Source organism: Cenococcum geophilum (genome assembly GCF_001692895.1).
Source record: "Cenococcum geophilum 1.58 unplaced genomic scaffold K441scaffold_82, whole genome shotgun sequence".
In the NCBI taxonomy this organism is placed as follows: domain Eukaryota; kingdom Fungi; phylum Ascomycota; class Dothideomycetes; order Gloniales; family Gloniaceae; genus Cenococcum; species Cenococcum geophilum.
This window is the reverse complement of record NW_027137640.1, coordinates 146,140-166,701: the sequence shown is the minus strand read 5'-3', so window position 1 is coordinate 166,701 and position 20,562 is coordinate 146,140. Positions and strand designations below refer to the sequence as shown.

Genomic DNA, 20,562 nt, shown 5'->3' with positions numbered 1-20,562 from the left:
AGAAAAAAAACGTATAGATCGATAGAGCGGAGCTTTGTTCCTTTGGGTGGCCGTATTTAGAACTGGAAGTTATGCCTGCCTGAGTCTGGATAGCCTAACCACAGGTGTGAAACTTGAAAGACATATCCAAAGCAAGAGTGATGGCACCAAAGGTGGATTTATACTGGGCTTTACATGTCCTTTATGCATACGGGACGCATTCATGGTAATCCGAAGACCAAGCCTGGAAGTGGGCCGGCAGAATTATCTATTTACACCATCCCCAGAGCCGTACCCCTGTATGTACACCGTCTCGTGGTTGGCTACTAGACCTGGTTCGCGCCACAACTCCATTTTTGCTGGCAGGCAAAATAAGAAGGTATAACAACTAGGATATAAAGCTAGGTGTTCATGGTAGCTGGGTGAATCCAACCTAGAGGAAGCATCCTTGGGCAGCCTAACACGAAATATTCGAAGCGAGAAGCAAGGAAAAACATTTACGTATTATGGACCTGGCTTTTCTTCAAGGTCAGATTTTCTCCTTGGTGCGATTAGGACTTTCTTGATCATGGACGTGGCAACCGCGGCAACCCCCACCGTGGCAGCTTTGAGTCTCATGGCTCTATCCTCGGTAACAAGAACGGCAGGTTTTGCTCCTGGATGGTCCCCTGAACGGTGTCCTCGAGCCTCTCGGTTGAGATCACTTTCTCTACGAGCCACCCCAATAATAACTTCGACTGAATTCCTCCCTCCTTCCGTTACATAGTCGCCCATCTGCTTAGTTACAAACTGGTGAGTAATGTCGCTACCTGTAGTGGTAGCAATTCGCACTTTCTTCTCTTCTATAATAGCAGCTCTGGTGCTATTGAGAGCATCTTGTGCAGCTATGCCTATCGAATCTTTGTTCCTTGATAGCATAAGGAGCTCAGCGATAACTAGATATTTCAATTAGCTACGCCTGCAAATCGACATTATATGCGGCTACGCACCACTATCTGGAACTACAACGCTCCAGTCGCCCTCCTTGAGTAACATCTGAAATACCTCTCGTTGGTTAAGCAGTAGATTGGTGTCACAAACCATAACCTAGTTCGTAGGACCATTAATAGAGTACTGAAAGAAGACACGCTGTATCATCTTACGGTGTAATTCCTAAGTAATATCCTATTAGCTACCTTTGTAGGAACGGGCGCATGGCCGCTCCAAGTTGTGGTGGCGCTCGGATTCTGAGTTTCAGGCGCTGATTGCAGTTGACTAGAAAAACTTATTCGTTCAGCTTCAAGATCTCGCATCTCCGGTGAGTCATCATTAGTATCATAAACATCATCAAACTTTTGAGGCGGTGCACTTGATGAATCTATGTCCATTGCATCGACCGACAGTAACGTATGGTTTGGGGAATGAGAACCCTCATTAGTTTTGTGCCCTAGTCGGACTTGTGCGAATGCAGAGGACACAGACCACGTATTGGATATTCGGTCATAATGTATCCAGCGTTCGTACTAAGACAAAGTTAGGCTAAAGTCCTCAATTGTGGCCTTTAATCTTACAGATGCGATTTTTTGACCAAGGCGTAGAATACGCTCCGTTCTTGATTTAATTATCGAGGCGAGTTCAAGAGAGCGCTCCTCTTCATCATGTTCACCACTAAACCACCATTCTGGGAAATAGCACTGACTCCAAACTTGCCCACGTATAAGGTAATCTTCTGGTAACGGACGGTTGTCGTTTTGATCTTGATTAGGGAACAGATCGCTTGTAACGAGCGGCTCGTGTCTCTCAGACTTTGATAACGTATTAAGGAAAGCAACGATTTCCGACCAGGGGGCGATGTCGCACAGCGATGTGCTAACGTATGAGATTGAAACAGCGGTGGAAAGGAATGCAAACAAAACGTGAACATGAGGAAGAACATTTTTGTCCCCAATACGCCGAAGGATAAGAGCTAAAGTTGAAAATGTTAGACGGTAAGCACGGGAGAATGCGAAATCGGAGGATAAATTAAGGAGCTGAGCCGATAGCTCTTCGTCAGAAAAGTGTTTTGGTTCTGGGGAAACTGGAGATGGTGAGCGACTTGAATCATCATCTGAGGGAGTTGATGGTCGTTTAGTGTAAGAGCTGTGGAGCGATTTTTCAGCGTATAACTGGAAGACGTGCCTGAGGATCGAGTCCTGTGAGCCGTAATCAAAAAGTCCAGCAATATTGGTAACGGCAATATAGACACCTTGCTCTTTCCATTTAGCGGTTACGCGCCCGACATGATTATCCAATTGACTTAAGAACGATGCGAGAGCTTCTTCAAAGCCTTCCGAAAATAGTTTTCCAAAGAGAATACCGTGAGCTTTAATGAAACTTGTGTCCACGGGTAGAGAGTGTGAATATGACGTTCTAGAACGGCCAAGGATTGGATCTAGTAGTGTTAAGATAGATTCTCGGGCGCTCATAAACGGCTGAACGCAGGTTAAGGACCGTGAATAGTAGTAAAGTTGTTGGAGCGCATTAGGCCGCGCTAGTATAGCTAGATGATGGTATAAACGGCCCACAGAGGGGCTCTTGTCAGCAGCTTTACTGTACCAGAACCGTGCAACACCTGCCCAGGTTTCGCGATCGCGTAGGTCCTCATCTTCAATAGCCATGCGATATCGACCAAGATCACCAAGACATTCGATCCAAGTATCCTCAAATGTAGGCACTGTCTCGTAGAGAAGAGCCATCATCTGATAAGCAAGGTATATGAAAGCGAGCATATAATCCAAACTTTCGGGCAGCCGACGACGTAATAGCTCAAGGAAAGAGTGGATACCATGTTTCCACATTCTAGCAGGCATAGAGTACTTAGATGCTAGGCGACGTAATGCGGGAGAAGCAGAAGGATGTTGAGAGGCCAAGAAGAAGTCGTGATGCTCATGAAGTAGGGTTCGGTGTAGAGCAATTAATGCTTGCCAGTGATCATTTGCTAATTTAGAATTGGGATCTCCTTCAGTTTCAGGAGCGGCAGAAGCTTGCGCTCTGTCCACATGAATACATTTTGTCTCTACCATTGTAAGACCAGCATATATAGACTTCACTTCTGAGGCAAGCTGCTCTTGAGAAATAGGGCGTGAGTCGGGTTGAAGTAGAAGGTTTGGATATCGAGGATCGAAACGCTGAATTTCGATAACACCCGGTTGCTGTTGGCGGGTTGGTTGTATATTGAACGGTGACGGTGAACCACCTAAGCTGTGCTTTGGACTCCCATAAGATGGCGGCCTATGGGTCTTGGATTGTCGCCGATGGGTAGAGTAGTAGTGCCCGTGGGGGTTTGCTTCAACGGACCACTCCTCACTGGACGGATTGGGCGTTAGCTGCATGGATTGGTTCACACTAGCGGCTGAGCCATGGTATGGATCAAACAGGCGAGCGTGACTAGATTTTGGCCTTGACGGATCGGGGCCGCCAGCATATCGGATGTCTCTGGAATAATCTAAGTCGTCCGTATACGGTTCGCCGGCAATCTCATACCCGACTACTTTGGCGCGCCTTGGATTGTCCTGACGGATTGGAACTCGTGCGGCAAATTCTGTAGGCTGTATGTCAGAGCCAGCAGCACGCTTTCTACCAGGCCGATATGTTGAGAGGGCTTGGTCCTTCCTGCTGGAACTCTTGCCTTCAAGTGTCAATCGAGTCAGGTCGGGTGTCGAACCACCTCCTGCAGTTGCATCGGATGATGCATGCGAGGCTTCCCGTGTCGGCCGATCAGGCAAAGATTTCCTGCAGAGGTAAATTAGCTTCCGGGTAAGGGAGAGTTTCCTAAGGCAGCCTAATACTCACGCTTTGCGAAGCGCCTCTTCTCGTAAAAATTTTCGGAAAAGGTCAGTTCCTCCCTGGGGATTTAGCCCCGCTTCCTGCACTTTAGACGGGTGTTTAAGATTAACATGGTCAAACAGCTGGTCGTCTTGCTGGAATATCCGCCCATCACAAAATGGGCAGGCGAGGTTGTCGGCGGTAGCAGCGGCGGTCGTTTTTGCTTGGGCTCTTAAATGCTTCGTGTAACGAGTCTGCAGCAGATCGGCCATATTATGGCGTTTCAAATGTTAATAGACGGTGGAGTCGTCGTATGTCGTTGCCGGTAAGGGTCGCTGGCCTCGTTGGCATTCCAGCGTGCGTTCTACTTGAATGTCGAGGATGGGGCCCCAGCGAGCAGCACGGTCTTGGATTTGGATTGGTCAGCCATTTGCAGCTCGATGTATTCTGGGGGTTGGGCTTGTGGGTAGGATGCAACGGAGTGGATGGGCTGCGATTGAAGCTCAAGTACCTGGTTGATAAAGCTCAAATGGCCGGCAAAACACAGCATTACACAAAATTTCAAAAGAGCTGAGGGCCCGAGGGTGTTTTTCTGTTGGAGGTGCAAAAGCACCGTACATGTAGCATGCTGTGAGGCTCTTTTAAAGATGGGGACGTTTCGCACGATTGCGAACGAGCGCTAACACTACTAGGCAACCGCCAGCCCCTCACCGGCAGTCCGGTCCGCGTGCTCATATGCGTGCTCGCCCAACGCCTTGAAAAAGGCAGTAAATTCAATGACGGGGCGGACGCGGTCTTATAGTTTCTATAATTTAGCTGAATTGAAAATCAGCCGCATCTCCACATTCTAGTTATGCTGGGCTAGCTGACAGCCGAAAGCATCGGTCGCAAGTATTTTAGCCCCCAAACAAAGGCGAATAGGAGTCCGCTTGAGAAGACATCCATGGAACCAAGTGTTATATACATCCTGCAGCGCCGCATCTGGGAAAGCTCGGATGCCCTGTGTCGCCTTAAAATGGTACGAGTGATTCACGTCTAGTTTCTTTCCCTTGACCGGTCCCCTCACTCACCGCAATATGCATTGTCCTTGGAGAGGGCAGCATAAAACGAGAGTTCTCCCTTACACCAGGCAACCCTTAAGCTGAAAACCCCAATCCCTCAAGCCGACCCATATGAACACAGAAGCCTTCGCTAGGCACCAGCTGACTGTATCCTGAAGACCCTTAAACAGTGCAACTTAATTTTATTAGAACCCGAGCCTGAAACCAAGGCTGAACGCCAGCATGACACTGAAGATGCTTAGCGAAAATCCTCACCTTACCGCGAAGAGAGTATACCACAAAATATCCTCATCCTCCTGCAATTATTCGCAGCCTTGCGGTTCTCTTAGAGTGATATAGAACTTTACCAAGGCTGTTTCATATGCCTGCTTTAGTACTCCTGGCACCAGCGGCATGGATGGCATAGTGCGGCACCAAACTCCAAGGCAGCAGGGACCTACCACCAGACACCCGAGATTGAGGCGCAATCACTGAAACCGTGGCTCAATTACTCTAGCGACTCCTAAAAGTAGAACGGAAGGGCCAACTTCTGTCAGAAAAGGCAGACACTGTCTGTGACAAGCCATGACCAGCTCCTGAAGGACGGGCACCTAGACACAGGCATTCCAAGAGTTTGCAAAACCACAAGCATTACCTGATATATATGGGGAAGACTGTAAAGATAATACATAGTGGGGAAATATTGGGCACCTTGCAAGGGTTGCACTTAGTTTTCGAGGCACGACTCACGGCATAGTATGTCCGACTCCAAGGTTCGACTAGCGGTGCAATATATCAGTTAAGAGGACCTCTGCGTGACTGTTTTACGATTACAATATATCGACCACTCGAAAACACCTCACTCGCATCTTTATCGTGTGATCGGGTATCTTTACATATTGGGCACCGGGCCTCGACAAGCAATCTTTCGGTTTTCCATAATTCAAGCCGGCCGAGGTAAAGACCTCCAATAAGATGTGCTAGATCGTACCCTCTTTATAGGGTTCTCCTTGATACACTGGCTTCTAGCACATTTCTGCTTCGCTGGATGTCATGGGGGGCCAAAACAGGTAGGTATGTTACAGGAGTCGGAACACTGTTTGCTTGTGGTTTCTACTCAACGGTAACTTATGCCGCTATTCTACCGGCAACCGATTGGATTCACCTCTTAAAATGGACATCCTACTAGTCCTTAATCCTCGTTTCTCTTGTTGGGCAATAAACCCCATTCAGCGTTCAACAATTATCCCTGCGAATTTCTTCTGGTATGTTATTTAGGACGCTAGGGAGGTCACCAGGGGAACGGTCTCATTCGAACCCTTGAAACGAGCACGTAGATAAGATACTAAAGGTATATTGTTTACTTTGGTAAGAGCTCTTCAGAGTGTCTGTACACTACTAATACAATGGTTACATTTATTACACACTCATTCCACCAAAACCAGCGGTATTTATGAGAGGGAATCTGGAACGTCACGTCAGAAGACTTTAATAAAGGGGCAATGCCATGAGCACCTGCATTAAATATGGGTTAATACCACAGTACTCGAGTCCTCGGGAATTTCGTCATCATTCCGATGTTTAGAAAATACGTCACCTGTACGTCGAGGAAATTTTTCTACCTAATTCCGGTCCACGACTCGTTCCGGATTATTTCTACATTATTTCGGAACAAATCGTCTTTAAAAGGAAATAAACTATTATAAACTATTAAATTAACTCTTTTAAGAGGTAAAAGATATAGTTATTAAATATATATATATTATATAATTAGATATTACTATTAGAATATATACTATTTTTTTTAAAAAAAAATCTTACTTTTATTAAAGTCTATTAAAACCATTAAAGCCTTACTAAAATTGCATTAAATACTTAAAAAAAAAATCTTTTATTACTAGTATAGTTTAATAATATATAACATATATAATAAGCTTTTTTTTACTATAAATTTGTACAAAAAGATAAAATAAATATAATTTAAATAGTGGTAATAAAGAGAGTATTAAAAGTTGGTTTTTTTTAAAAAGTAAAGTTAGTAAAATTATTAAAATTAACATTATATTAAAAGACTATTAAATTAATTAGTTAACTTTATTATTTTATATTAAATATTTTTTTAATAATTATAATTATAATATATTATTTTTATAGTATATACTATAGCTTTTATTTTATTAACTCATTTAACTTATACTACTATTTAGTTAAGTTTATTATTAGTTAAATTATATAAATACTTAATAATATAGCATATCTATCTATTTTATAAGTTTTAAAAGGTTATATATAATTAGATAGCCTTTTACTATTATCTATTATATATATTATAGACTTGTTAAATTAACTCTTTAAGGGGCAAAAGTGTGGCTATTAAATATAGTAATGTTATATAATCGGTTGTCCTATTTAGCCGCTATCTATAGGAGTTCTTATTAATCTATAATACAAAGTCGTATATAATTTTAAGTGGTTGTATTCCGGAATAAACAACCTATTCTGGAATATATTTAACTATATAACATTTCAAACAGCGTCTAATTTTAACATATTGTATTACCTTGATAGGCGTTCATTTGGCCACGATTAAGGGGTCCTTTGGACGTCGTTTTGGACGTCCTTTATGGACCATATTCTGCAGGCCTTGGCTCGTGCAGACGCCTTAGCTCAACAGCTACCATAATTAAGCCTAGCTCAGGGGTTGTTTATCCCGCAATGAGTCGTTTGGTCCGGTATACACTCTCAAAGCGATACACGACATTGTTCTGTATTGAGGCAGAAAAATTCGGAACAAGTCATGTGCCGGTATTTGGCAGAACACCCTCCACCAAGATGGCCGGAATACTGACCATGTATTCAGTAACATTAACTTACGTAGTACGGTGCACAAAGAGCATCATATAAAGGCCCGAGGCTCTCGATTGGCTGTCTACGTCTCACCAGGAGAATGGATGAGGGTGTCATAGATGTTCACGAGAACATCTATAGCGATCAAATGACCAGATCAATGGTCGAGACTGCGATCTCGGCGGAAGATGTCACGAGCAGCATGGCTTATATTAGGCGTCCGTCCCGGGTATCTGCGCACACTGTAGTGTAATTAAAAAGGCATCCGACACCAGATGCAGTGCTCCAAAACCGGAATCTAATCATAGCTAGATGGAATAGTGGCCACAAACAAGGTTCGCTAGAATGCGGAACTTAGGGAGAGTGTAACACTTGTCCGCAGAGACTTATATTGTTGAGAGGAAAGTTAAGACAGAACGTTTGATGCATGTCGGAGAAGTTTGTAAAAATGACTGAAAGGCGCTGATGCAGTATCTAAAACTGCGATTTGATACTGGCAAAATAGGTTGCCCTGTAATTAAGTTACACCAATGAGTAAATGTTCTGATGATTTAGGCCCGAACCGCGATTTCCGTAGTTGCATTTCTTCAATAGTGTTTTCTTGTGTTTTGCAGGTTTTTTCCGGTGGTGTCATGTATGTACAAGTCCGTGCCACCTGGTGCACGCTCCCGCCTGGGCACCAAAATACGTCCTTTTAAATACTTAGCTTATTAAATAGTAATAAAGCTTTTTATAAAATAAAATTATAAAAAATTATACTTTATAGAATGTTTTAATGTTTTAATTCTATAAAGAACTTTATTTACTATTTAATAAGCTATATTTATATTTATATATAAATAGCTACTATAGTTAAGATATAAATATTTGAAAAAGACGTATTTTGATGCCATGCACCATGTGGCAGCGTGTATCAGGTTGCACGAACTTCTACATGCGTCAAATGGTGCTAAGCTAAGCTAGGGACGCCCACATACATTTTGGAGTAAAAGTGGGGATAAGTGAGTCGTGGAGGCCTCTGGGAATGTTTGGGGAAGGCAATGAAAAAAGGAAAGAGGCTAGGGGAAAGACGCGCCAGTGCTGCAATGTAAGGTACTGAAGTACCCAGCCGAGGAAAGCACACGTTACACGATGAGCTGGCGGAACCCACTGGCTGGTACGAACCCCGGGCCAGAAGGGAAGCTATGATGTTTGCTTTGGGCAATTAAGAATTGATAGGTCTTGCAATACTTATTCGACAATGCCGAAGCGTAGACTGTTCGAACGCGTTGGTGTCTGCAAAAATTTCCACGACTCAGAGGCTAGAACGGATGCGGCCCGTCATTACCATTGCATGAGTATCGAAAGGCAACGAGGCGTTTAAGATTTGAGTTATTACCGGTCCGTGGATGCCTTATCAGAAGCATCGTTCTGCAAGGCTGAGAATTGTGATAGGCGCTCGTCATGCACGAGAAGTAGTAATCAAACCACAGCTGCTCTTGAATGCATTTGATTCTAGCGCCTATTGCGATAAAAACAGAAACGAGAAGGCTGCAAACGGAATATAGCTATGTTCTGAAGAAAACACTCGGAGCGTGTATACCGTCGCCCCCGACTACCCCTATTAGTATTACCCTATAAGTTCTAAATAGAAGAAACGCGTCTAGGACTAGCTCCTTAGCCCTAAATTCGCTAGCTACTACTCCTTTAACTAATTTAACTAAATACCTCCCTAATTCTCTTACCAATTCTAGTAAAAGGAGTAAGTTACGCTTATTTTTTTTAAAAACTAGCTTTAGAATAAGCTAAACAGTAATATTAATTGCTATACTACCTCTAATAGCTAACTACGTTATACTATAAGCTGCTTAAAAGAAGATACTATAGAAACCATATACCTATTCTAGCTAATCTATTTATACTCTATATAAAATAACCTTGTAAAAAAGTACTAAGTAGAATTTCTATATTAGGAAAATGTTTATATACTGAAATTTAAACTACCTATTAAGTGAAATTAAATACTATTAAATATGTTAATTGGCTGCCAAATGGCTATAGCTGACGTAGTTGACGTATTTAACGTATTTAACACCAAGCTTAACACCAACTTAATGGATTATTTTTTTAATAAAAAATCTCTTACCTTACTTAATTTTCGCTTAAGCTCTAATAAGCTCCATAGTAACGCTATAAAAAATTATATAATAGTTTTTTTAATAAAAAGGTTACTTAAAAGAAGTCTTATTATATATATATATTATTACGGGGAGATAGATTACGGGGTTTTCTCAAGTAGAGTTTTCTCCCTATATATAAATAAAGAGTAGTCCGCGTAGGCCCAATAGGGATCCGAATTAGACGTTAAGTAAGTCAATTACCTATTAACTACTAGTAGTTAAGGCTATCTAAAGGGGACAATATTTTGCCGATATAAACCCCAAACTAAAGGTATCTCTTATAGGGGTTAAACCACTAGATATTATTACCGCCTATATTAATATTAATAATAGCTTACATAATAATATACTATACCTTATTCTAAAGTATATATCCTTATACAATACTTTACTTCTTAGCCTTTTAAACCCTATAATAACCTCGACATTATAGATATTAATACTAAAAATTTAAAGTATTATAGACCTTATATTAGATATATTACGGCTACCTTACCTAATAGCCTAGATTTACTAAACGCATGGTATTTTTTTTGTCTTTTTCTATATATCTTTTAGTTAGGAGATATAGTAGGGGACTTAGATTAGGGTCCTAGGATAAAATACCTAGTTTATCCCACTATTCCTTTAGGGTAGAAGATTGGGTTATATAGAAATAGATTATGCTATAAGTATAGGGACTATAGGCGATGTATATATATATATAGGGTAGGAAGGGCAGGTATATATACGGCAATTTATAGCAATCTATTGTTACAGCACTAGTGGAAAACGGTGGATTGTAGTGGACAATTGTAGACAGTTTTAAACAATCTTAGATAGTAGTAGTTACGTAACTAGAGGACCGTATATAACATTAAGTAACGCTACTCTTCTTCCCCATTCCTTTCTCTAGCTTTAGATCCTTGTTTATAGATAATCTAATTATATAGGCTTATATGTCTCTTTTAATATGTCTATTCCTTAATTAACTAAGTCGCTAATATTATCTAAAGCTTATTACTACTCTTTCCTCCTAAAAAGGAACTTAAATATATTTATAGACTATAAATAGAATAAGGATATAGAAATGGACCTAAAGGATATATAAGAATAGAATAGGACCTTAAGGATAGGATAGAACTAAAAGGATACATATAATATAACCTAAAGGACCTATATAGGCTAGAACACCTAAAGAAATTACTAAAAATTATCTAATACCCCTACTACTATGCTAAGAAATATAGTAGCTAGTAAAGCAGCTATAGGACCCTTAACTACTTCTAATAGTAAAATAATAACCAACTTAAACCCCTAGTTGGAGCTTATAGCAGTTAATACTAAAATTAAATGATTTTAAGAGCTGCTTAAAACTAAAGATATCCCTATACCTAGTAACAAATTATTAGACCTAAAGGCTTACTATAGTCCTTAAGGCCATAACCTAACGCATAGTATTAGTATTATTATAGTCTACAAAGGTTATAGATTCCCTATTACTTATAGATGGAACTAATCCTATATTTAATAATTAGAAGCTTTAATTATAAGATAAGCTTAAAGCTAATATAGATAACTTCTTTACTATTTAAGCTAAAATGGGCTATGTCTTTAGCCGTACTAGTAGGGATATATAGATATATCTACGTCCACGATATGCCTAAGACTTAGTAAACTCCTTCCTCTCTAAAAAAGAGATAATTAACTACCTATCTTCTATTTATAAGGACCCCTTTAAGGTATAGAACGCCCACCTTAATTATAAAAGCCTAAATATAAAAACAATAGAGACCTTTTAGCCTTTTAAACCTGCTTTCTATATCTAGCCAGCTAAGACTAAATTCCCTAGAAAGATTTAATACCGGACCTTTTTAATAAGCTTACCCTAGACCTATAGCGTGCTATACTATTAGTTTTTACTACTATATAGACGTTAAAGGTACTTATAGACTACTACCTAGCTATTAACTAAGTCCTTTATTAATTAATGTATAAGCTAAATAATATAAAGCTAGAAACTCTTTAAACTAAACTATAAGCACTCTAAGAATAGCCTATAGTTATTACGGAGTAAGTATAAGCGATAATAATATATAATAAGGTAGATATTATTAAGCTATATACATAAACTATATAATAAGATTAAGACGTTATATATGGAAAGAAGGTAAGAAAACGGAAAGAAAGGGTATATATTATTAACTTAGTTACTTAGTTAACACGTATATAGAGTAGGGTAGGATTTAGGTCCTAGTAAAACTTAGTAGGATTTAGGTCCTAGTAGAACTTAGTAGGATTTAGTAGAACTTAGTGGAATATAGCAGAATACGGTAGATTGCCGTTAGATTACTATAGATTGCGGCAAATTACGGTCTTATAGTTAGTTTTTAACTACTAAGTTTATAATAAAGCCTTATAGTAAGAACTATGGTAGACTTATTAATAGGCTAGGTATATAGATAAACAAGAAGTTAACAATGTAATAATAATTAGTAGAGTAATTGCCTAATAGATTAACTCTAATTATATTCTAAGATTTACTATAAAGAAGAAAACTATCTAGGTAGGGACTGTAGTCCTTTAAATATATAATACCGCGCCTAAGAAATATACTAAGTATATTAGTACGTCCTATATTTCTATATTTCTATATTCCTACATTTTTACATTCCGAACTTATAATGTAACTAGCTATATAACTTAGCTACTCCTTATCCTATAGCTTAACTAATTCTAGTGCCTCCTATACTATCTTAACTAACCTATTTATATCTCTTCTTAGTAGTTATACTACTGCTAATATAAGGTCCGTAACACTATCCCCCTCCTTTTTATTTTTATCCTTAAAGATATCTCTTATCTCTAAGTCGTCTATTAGAGGTATAGCACTCCCGTCTTTAATTTAATAACCTTTATTATTTCTAATACCTTCTATTAAATCTTCTACGTTTAATTATTATAACCGGCTAGTAACTGTTATTCTTTCGCTTAATAAAGTTATACTATCCTATTCTTAGTGCGAGGAAAGGAAGTTAGTATATATTATAATCGCCCGCGAAGCCCTACTGCACGCGTCCACGTCGCCGCGGGTGGAAACATCATCTGGAATCCTATTCCTCTTAATAGCCAAGTGCAGAGGCGATGGTAGAGAGCCGTCGCAGCGTGTGCAGCGCTGTTGTTTAACTCTGTGGTAATAAGCCCGCGACGCGTGTAAAGTATCGCCCTTAACAACACCAGGAGCCTTACTACCTCCGCTTAAAGCTCCTGTTCTACTATCTAGGGAGGCCTATTAAGGGAAACTGGGATATAAAAACTGCTTAATATATAACTACCTAGCTTATAGCTAGGCCCAAAACTAGCCTTATCTAGCTAGTTAATATAGATGCGTCCTAGGCGTATAACAGGACACCCTTAGGCTTATACTAGCTTTAAGATTATAAAGTATACGCGATAAGGGCGTAGGGATCCTCTTTTTATAAGAACTTATTAAGGTTAATATATTATAGATACTTTATACAAAACTTATTAAGGCCTTAAGGCCACCGTAAAGAACTTATTAAGGTCTTATCTAGAGAACTTATTAAGGCCCCTCTATAAGGGTCTATCTGGTATTTAGTTACACCTAGGTGACTTAGAAGAGGGTCTTAATAGGCGTAGTGCGCGCGACCTAGTACAGCAACAGCGACGCGACGGCGATGTAATGGCAATGTAACGGCGACTAGACGGCTTAACGAGGTGGAAACACGGGTAAAGCTCTAGGCAGTGGAAACATAGGCCAGCTTTAACGGCCCTATGGTATATAACTTAGTTAACTTACAGTTAGCTTATAGTTGACTCGCAGGTGATTTATAGGAGGGTCTTAATAGGCGTGGTGTATGTAACCTAATGCGTATATATATAAGGCGACTTATAGGAGGGTCTTAATAGGCGTAGTGTATGTGACCTAATATATATATATGGGGGAGGCTATAGGGGAAATACAGGCCAGTTGGATAAGGACTTAATAGTTAAAGATATAGGTATAGCTTATAAAAAGAGGGGATATAAGCTTAGTTAGTAGGAGGGGGGGGAGTAGGTCGCCTAGTGCGAGACCTAGCGTCTTTATAGCCCCCCTTCTATAAGACACGGTTGGCCTATTATAAGGAGACTCCTATAGGCAACGCGAAACGGGAACTGGTAGTAGTATAGGGTGTTACGCCCCTATACTTCTACTAGCCTCCTACGGGGTATAGTATATAGTAGCTACTACTAGCTCTAGGGACCTTACCCCTTAGCTAGGCTCTAACCCCTAGTGCACCTAGTAGGTAGGTAGGATTCCGCCCTAGCTAGAAAGACTACTATATAGCTTAAAAGAACGGATGCGCGTGTTAGTATATTAATAGACGGAACCGTTCGCCTTTAGGGCGGTATGCTAGTGAGATATGCTTAAGGAGTAAATAGGAGTTACTTAGGTAGGGGAGGCTTTTTTAGTCTGGGCCTTAACTATAGAAGGTACCCAAGGCTTTTATATTGCAGGATGCAGCTATAATACCTTTATAGGATTACGCTAATAGGTATATAAGACGGGAGTTACAACCCCTAAAAAAGACAGCTTATACCTATACTAGCGGAAATAATAGAAAAGGTATAAAACTAGAGGCTATAGAAGGCTCCTAAGCCGTATAAAAGCGTACTAACTCTAGGAGGAGACTTTTATATAGACTACAGGGGGGCAGACTAGTACTTAGGCTAACCTATTATAAGATATCTAAAAGAACTGGTGAAACCCCCTATTAAGGTAGTGGCAGCTAACTGCTTATGGAAAGCCCCTAGGCCTTTAGGCCTAGGTTTAGGATAAATACTAGAAAATTAAGGTAGAGGCCTAAATAAGTAGGCACGTTGAACTCTATTATATAACTACCTACTAAGATAGACACCAAAACACGTAATACTACTATACCCCCTACGCATTAATTAAGAAATAATGCTCTTAGCAGCTAGTATAGAGAACTATAATACACTGCTCTTAATATAAAAAGGCCTCAAGGCGGTTACCTAGTGGCTTATTAGTTAAAATGTGCTAAATTAGTTCCGGGTTATAAGGGAAATGGTAATAAAAGGCAAGGGGGCGAGCAGTAGGTGCCCCCTAGTAACTCTACAGTAGTAGAGTAATAGTTTATAATACTAGCGCGTCCGTAGGCTTGTTACGGCAGCAGTGGTTCCTAAGGAGGTTAAACAGTAAGGTAGTAGAGCACTATAGGCGACTCGCAGGCGCTAAGTAGGCGAGTCCTAAAAGGCGGGGAGATAGATTACGGGGTTTTCTTATTTTTCTTAAATAGAGTTTTCTTCCTATATGTAAATAAGGAGTAGTCCGCGTGGGCCCAATAGGGATCCAAATCAGACGTTAAGCAATGAATTATTATTATTATTATTATTATTATTATATATTATAATCGCGGCTCCGTCTAGTTGCTAATCTTCCTCTTATACTAAGTATACGCGAGCGAACATGCGATCGTCCTATAATGTTTAATCTATTTCTAACGCTAAGTATATACATCTTATTAATCTTTAAAGTCTTTAACTTCCTTATTTAATTTGCTATAGGATTTTATATTTAATCTAAGGCGTTTATTACGGAACCCTACCGCAGGGGCCTCCATAGGAGAGCCCCATGCTCTTGCGTATACCTCGCGTACAGCTTATATCAGCTACGCGTAGGTATATTACCTCCTTACGCCCTCGACCCTTACGATCGATTGCGTAACGTCTTGTAGACTCCTTAAATACATACGCTCTATAGCCACTGCCCACGTTCTATAACATTACGTTACGCCTTTTTACCACTAACGCTTAGCTTACGACCAATTCTACGTCTCTGTAATACTGTAGGCGCTGCTAAAAGTAGCGTGTCTATAAATTACCTTACTTTATACTTCTAAGGAACCTATAATAGTAAGATAATATTCCTTATTAGCTACTATATTAAACCTAAAGAACAATCTAATACCTATACTTAACCTACGACGCCAATTAATTCTAGGAGAATTCGATTTATTAGCCTTAGCCTTAACCCCTAAGAAGATAAACATTAATAATATCTTATCTTTTATTAACTATATAACTACAGATAAGTAAATAAAAGGGCTATTACTTATTAAAATTAAAATATAAGACGCCGAGACGTTTATAAAAATGGTAGCATAAGACCCTAATAAATACTACCGCCTTTTATAGAACTACTACCTAAAGCTTATATAAGCTAAGATGCATACTGCTTAAGATCGCGATATTATCTAAAACCTATAAGCTTATAAGGCGCTTACTAATAATATATATTAAAAAACTAAAGATAACCTTCGCGTATCTAAACGCGATATCTAATAATTAAAGAAGAATAAGATTATACTAATTGCTACGGTTACTAAAAAAGAAGGCATAATTAAATACCTATAATTTTAGCTTAATAAGCACATTTATAATAACGCTAGATACTTCTTTACTATATATAACGCCACCTAAGTCTCTACGCCCCTAGCAACTTTACCTACTTAATACTTAACAGAGAGTTAGCGCTAAGTAGCTTTACCTAATAGAAACCCCTACTAAAGTAGTAATAATAAAAGCTATAATAATCGGACCTAAACTGCCACTATAGGGTCTAATATACGCTACCTTAATCCCCTAGTCTTTTAAGGAGACCGTAAGGAATATAGCCACTAGAAGATATAAATCCATAAAAAAAACTACCTTAGAGCGCCTACCTTTTTCCTATAAAAGATACTAAGATTAGCTATATTATTAGGTAAATAAAGGGTATACTATTTAATAGACTCTTCGCCTAATAGGAGACTAGTAGCCCCTAGAAGTGGCAGTTTACTAAGAAGTTCTTAATAATCTTAACCTAATATACCGCGACTATAACCTACTAGCTACCAACTAAGCTAAACTATATACCCTAAAGATAAGCCCTACTAAATTATTTAATAAGTTCTATGTTAAATTCTAGAAATATACTAGAGCCCTTACTTAAGATAATACTAAAGACTAAAAGGATCTTCTTAAAAAAGTTACTTATCGCCTTAGTTACGTAGCCGCTAGCTATAACTATAATAATATAATAATAATTCATTGCTTAACGTCCGATTTAGATCCCTATTGGGCCCACGCGGACTACTCCTTATTTACATATAGGGAGAAAACTCTATTTAAGAAAAATAAGAAAACCCCATAATCCATCTCCCCACCTTTTAGGACTCGCCTACTTAGCGCCTATAAGTCGCCTATGGTGCTCTACTACCTTACTATTTAACCTCTTTAGGAACTACTGCTGCCGTAATAAGCCTACGGACGCGCTAGTATTATAAACTATTACTCTACTACTATAGAGTTACTAGGGGGCACCTACTGCTCGCCCCCTTACCTTTTATTACTATTTCCCTTATAACCCGGAACTAATTTAGCACATTTTAACTAATAAGCTACTGGGTAACCGCCTTAAGGCCTTTTTATATTAAGAGTAGTATATTATAGTTCTTTATGCCAGCTACTAAGAGTATTATTTCTTAATTGGTGCGTAGGGGGCATAGCAGTATTACGTGTTTTAGTATCTATCTTAGCCAGCCACATTCGCATCTTAGGCTACCTACTAAAACACCTACCTAGTAAAGCTAATCTTTTAGTCCTATTATTCCTATTCTTAAAAGTGTTACTATTATATTTTCTACCTTTATTAGGCCTTCTTAGAGCCCTTAGGTATTTACCCCCTATAGCGTTAACTATACTATAGCTTAGGTTTATCTTGCCTAAGTTAGCCTCTATACCTTTAACTCCTATTTACCTTTCTAGCGTTAGTCCAACCAGTATTATATTACGGTAGATAGTTTCCTAGCGTTCTTATATATTCTACTTTAGCTCCTTTCTCTATCTTACTATTATCTTTACTAACCTCTTACGCGTCTCCCTTCCTCCTCTATATAGGCCTAGGCCCTAAAGCGGCACTATTCTTCTTCTACTTTCTTTACTTATTTCTCTAATATCTCTTCCCTACTTTAGAGTTATTAGTTTATTCTCCTATGGGGCACCCTAGGGTCCCTCTATAGTTTACTTAGGCGTATCTTAATGTACTTTATAATATTAGAGTTATATTTATTTTACGTCCTTTATATTATAGCGGCTTTAATATATAACTATAGGGGGGGAATATTAGATTTCTTCTTAAGCAGTACTGTGGCCGTTTGCTTATACCCGCCTATAATACTCTAAAGGTAGGCTATCTAGACCTTTTAAAGTAGTTTAAGGAGTAATTTAGGGGGGCCCTTTTTAGTTTCTCTAATAGCCTAAATACTAGATCTATATGTTATGGTTAGCCAGATAACTACTATATATAGTAGGCGTAACCTCTAAAAGCATGGACCCTATATAGAATTAATAATCCTAGATAAAGTAATAAACTATACTTAGCCTTTATGGGCCGCTTACGCCGTATATACGCTCCACCGGAGCTTGCTATCTACCTATACTCCTAATACCCTTAGGCCCTAAACTAGTTAACCCCTAAAGCCTTAGATGCGAATTATATACTAAAAATCTATAGATTAGTTGCGTTTTTTTATAAAATAGATTAGCTGGTATTTCTCTAGTAAGAATTAAACTCTATAATACTTTACCCATTCTATATAAATATTATAGGCTTTCTCTAGTATTCTATAATTCTCTACGGCTATTAGCCCGTATATAATTAGGTTTATATTATTAATAAAGCCTATCCCCTAGGTCGCCCCTTTCTTAAAGGAGTTAAGTAGGTTACTTATAAAGAAAAGGAAGAGTATAGGCAAGAGGGGTAATTCTTATAGTATTCCTATTATAACTATAATAGGGGGGCTCTGGTATCCGCTAAAGACTAGTAATATTTCTTTCTAGCCTATAAACCCTTAAACAAATTATATAATCCATTTTAGAAAGCCCTTTACCCTAAGGATATATAGGAGACGCTTATAGGGTATATTGTTATAGGCACCACTAATATCTAGGCTAAGCATTAATACTATAAAGTCCTTTTACATCGCCTATATAGATTTAATAGTAGTAGCGAGTAGCGTAAATACTAATAGTGTTAAGCGGTTCTTTCTTGCCCCTATTTAGCTTTATAGTAGTAGGGCGTATTCCTCTACTATATCTGCTATGCGTTCCGCTATTACCCTTTTTAAGATCTTACTAAGGGTGTTTTCTAAGGCAATAGGGCGGTAGCTTCCTAAGATTAAGTAATCTGCTTTACCTTCTTTTTATAGGATAACCGTTATTATAGATCTTCTAAGTTGTGGGTAGTAGCCTATAGTAAAGTATGCTCTGGCTACATCTGCAAGCTAAGGTGCTATAAGTGGCCTATAGGTTTTTAGGGCCTTATTTAGAATCCTATCTGGTTCTAGTGCTATATTATTTAAAAGGCGGCTAATAGTCCTAGCCATTTCCTCTATTATTATATCGCTGTTAACCCGCAGGTAAGTTACCGGTGTTTCGCCTATAATATTACTAAGGTCTACTAAAGCCGGTTAGGGGAAGAACCTTTCTATAAGAATCTTTACCTTCTTATTATTATTATTTATAGCCTATAATTCTCCTGCTCTTTATAGGGGTAGTAGGTATAAGTCTTCTGCTAGGCGCCCTACCTTTTTCTTTACCTATTTTGCTATAGCCTAAAGGCCCTTATTATGGGGGAGGCTTAGGTTAAAAGTATACTCGTTTATAAACCGTCTCTAGTTATTCCTTACTTCTTTTTTTAGGGTATTCTTTAGCTGGTTTCTTATATCTTTATATTATCTCTCGTCTTTAAGGTCGTGGCTACTTATATATTTTCTTCTTACTTATTATTAGCTAGTAACCAGAACTGCGTATTATATAGACTATACGTGTCGCGTATAGGGGCCCGGTTTTAAGATCGGGTAGTACTCTTTTAGCCTATTTTTAATTACTACCTAGATCCTTTCTAGTCTTTAGTCGATTTCCTTAGGGGTGGCTAATAAGCCTCACTTATTTAGTATTAGGTGGATTTCTTCTAGGTCTTAGAGTTATTGTTTAACTATATTAAGGAAACTGTCTATCTTAAGCTTCCTTATTACGTATCTTTTCCTATTTAGTTGCGCTTTAGTATTTAGGTCTAGCTATATCTAAATAGGGATATAGTCTAGGGTAAGTGCCTATTCTTCTTTAGGGTTATACCTTTTAAGTCTCTAGTATAGGCCTTTATCCATAAATATAAGGTTAATTATACTTCTGGCGGTGCCTTATTGCCATATAATTACTCCTAGGGGGGTGGCTAGCTTAAGGCCCTAGATATCCATAGCTCTTAGTAGGCACTCTAACTGTTAATCTACAGTAATATAGATACCCCCCTACCGCAGGTAGTAGAGGTTTATATCTCCTAGTAGAATAGACTCTATACCTTCGGTTTTTAGTAAGCTTATTACTAATATAATATTCTCTATTTATGGGACCCCTTTAACCCTAGGGTTATATATATTAATAATTTATACCGGTCCCCTATATATTTAGATTATTATAACTATAGTATCTAGGTTAACTGCCTGCCATAATTATAAGGATAGGCTAATAGCCTTACTAATTATAAAGCACACGCGTATAGCTGCTTTTGGTTTGTATAGGAGCTAGAATCCTTAGGGGCAGTATATTAATTATATAAAGGTATTATAATACGGTTCTTATATAGTAAGGATATAGTATTTCTCTAGGTCTAGACTGTCTAGTAGGGGCCTTATAAGGCAGTAGTTTATATT

General features: G+C 38.7%; 1 protein-coding gene across 1 annotated transcript; it reads right to left on the bottom strand.

Annotated features, from left to right (window-relative positions):
* Nucleotides 1-483: 483 nt before the first annotated feature.
* K441DRAFT_622607 (uncharacterized protein) lies at nucleotides 484-4,367 on the bottom strand (the record flags this gene model as incomplete). The annotated part of the gene is made up of 6 exons (XM_067646011.1): nucleotides 4,274-4,367; nucleotides 3,790-4,168; nucleotides 1,530-3,729; nucleotides 1,122-1,481; nucleotides 969-1,065; nucleotides 484-914 (listed from the first exon to the last, which is right to left on the bottom strand). The coding sequence occupies exons 2-6, from the start codon at nucleotides 4,032-4,034 to the stop codon at nucleotides 484-486; spliced, it is 3,333 nt and encodes a 1,110-aa protein (XP_067497160.1). The 5' UTR covers nucleotides 4,035-4,168; nucleotides 4,274-4,367.
* Nucleotides 4,368-20,562: the final 16,195 nt, after the last annotated feature.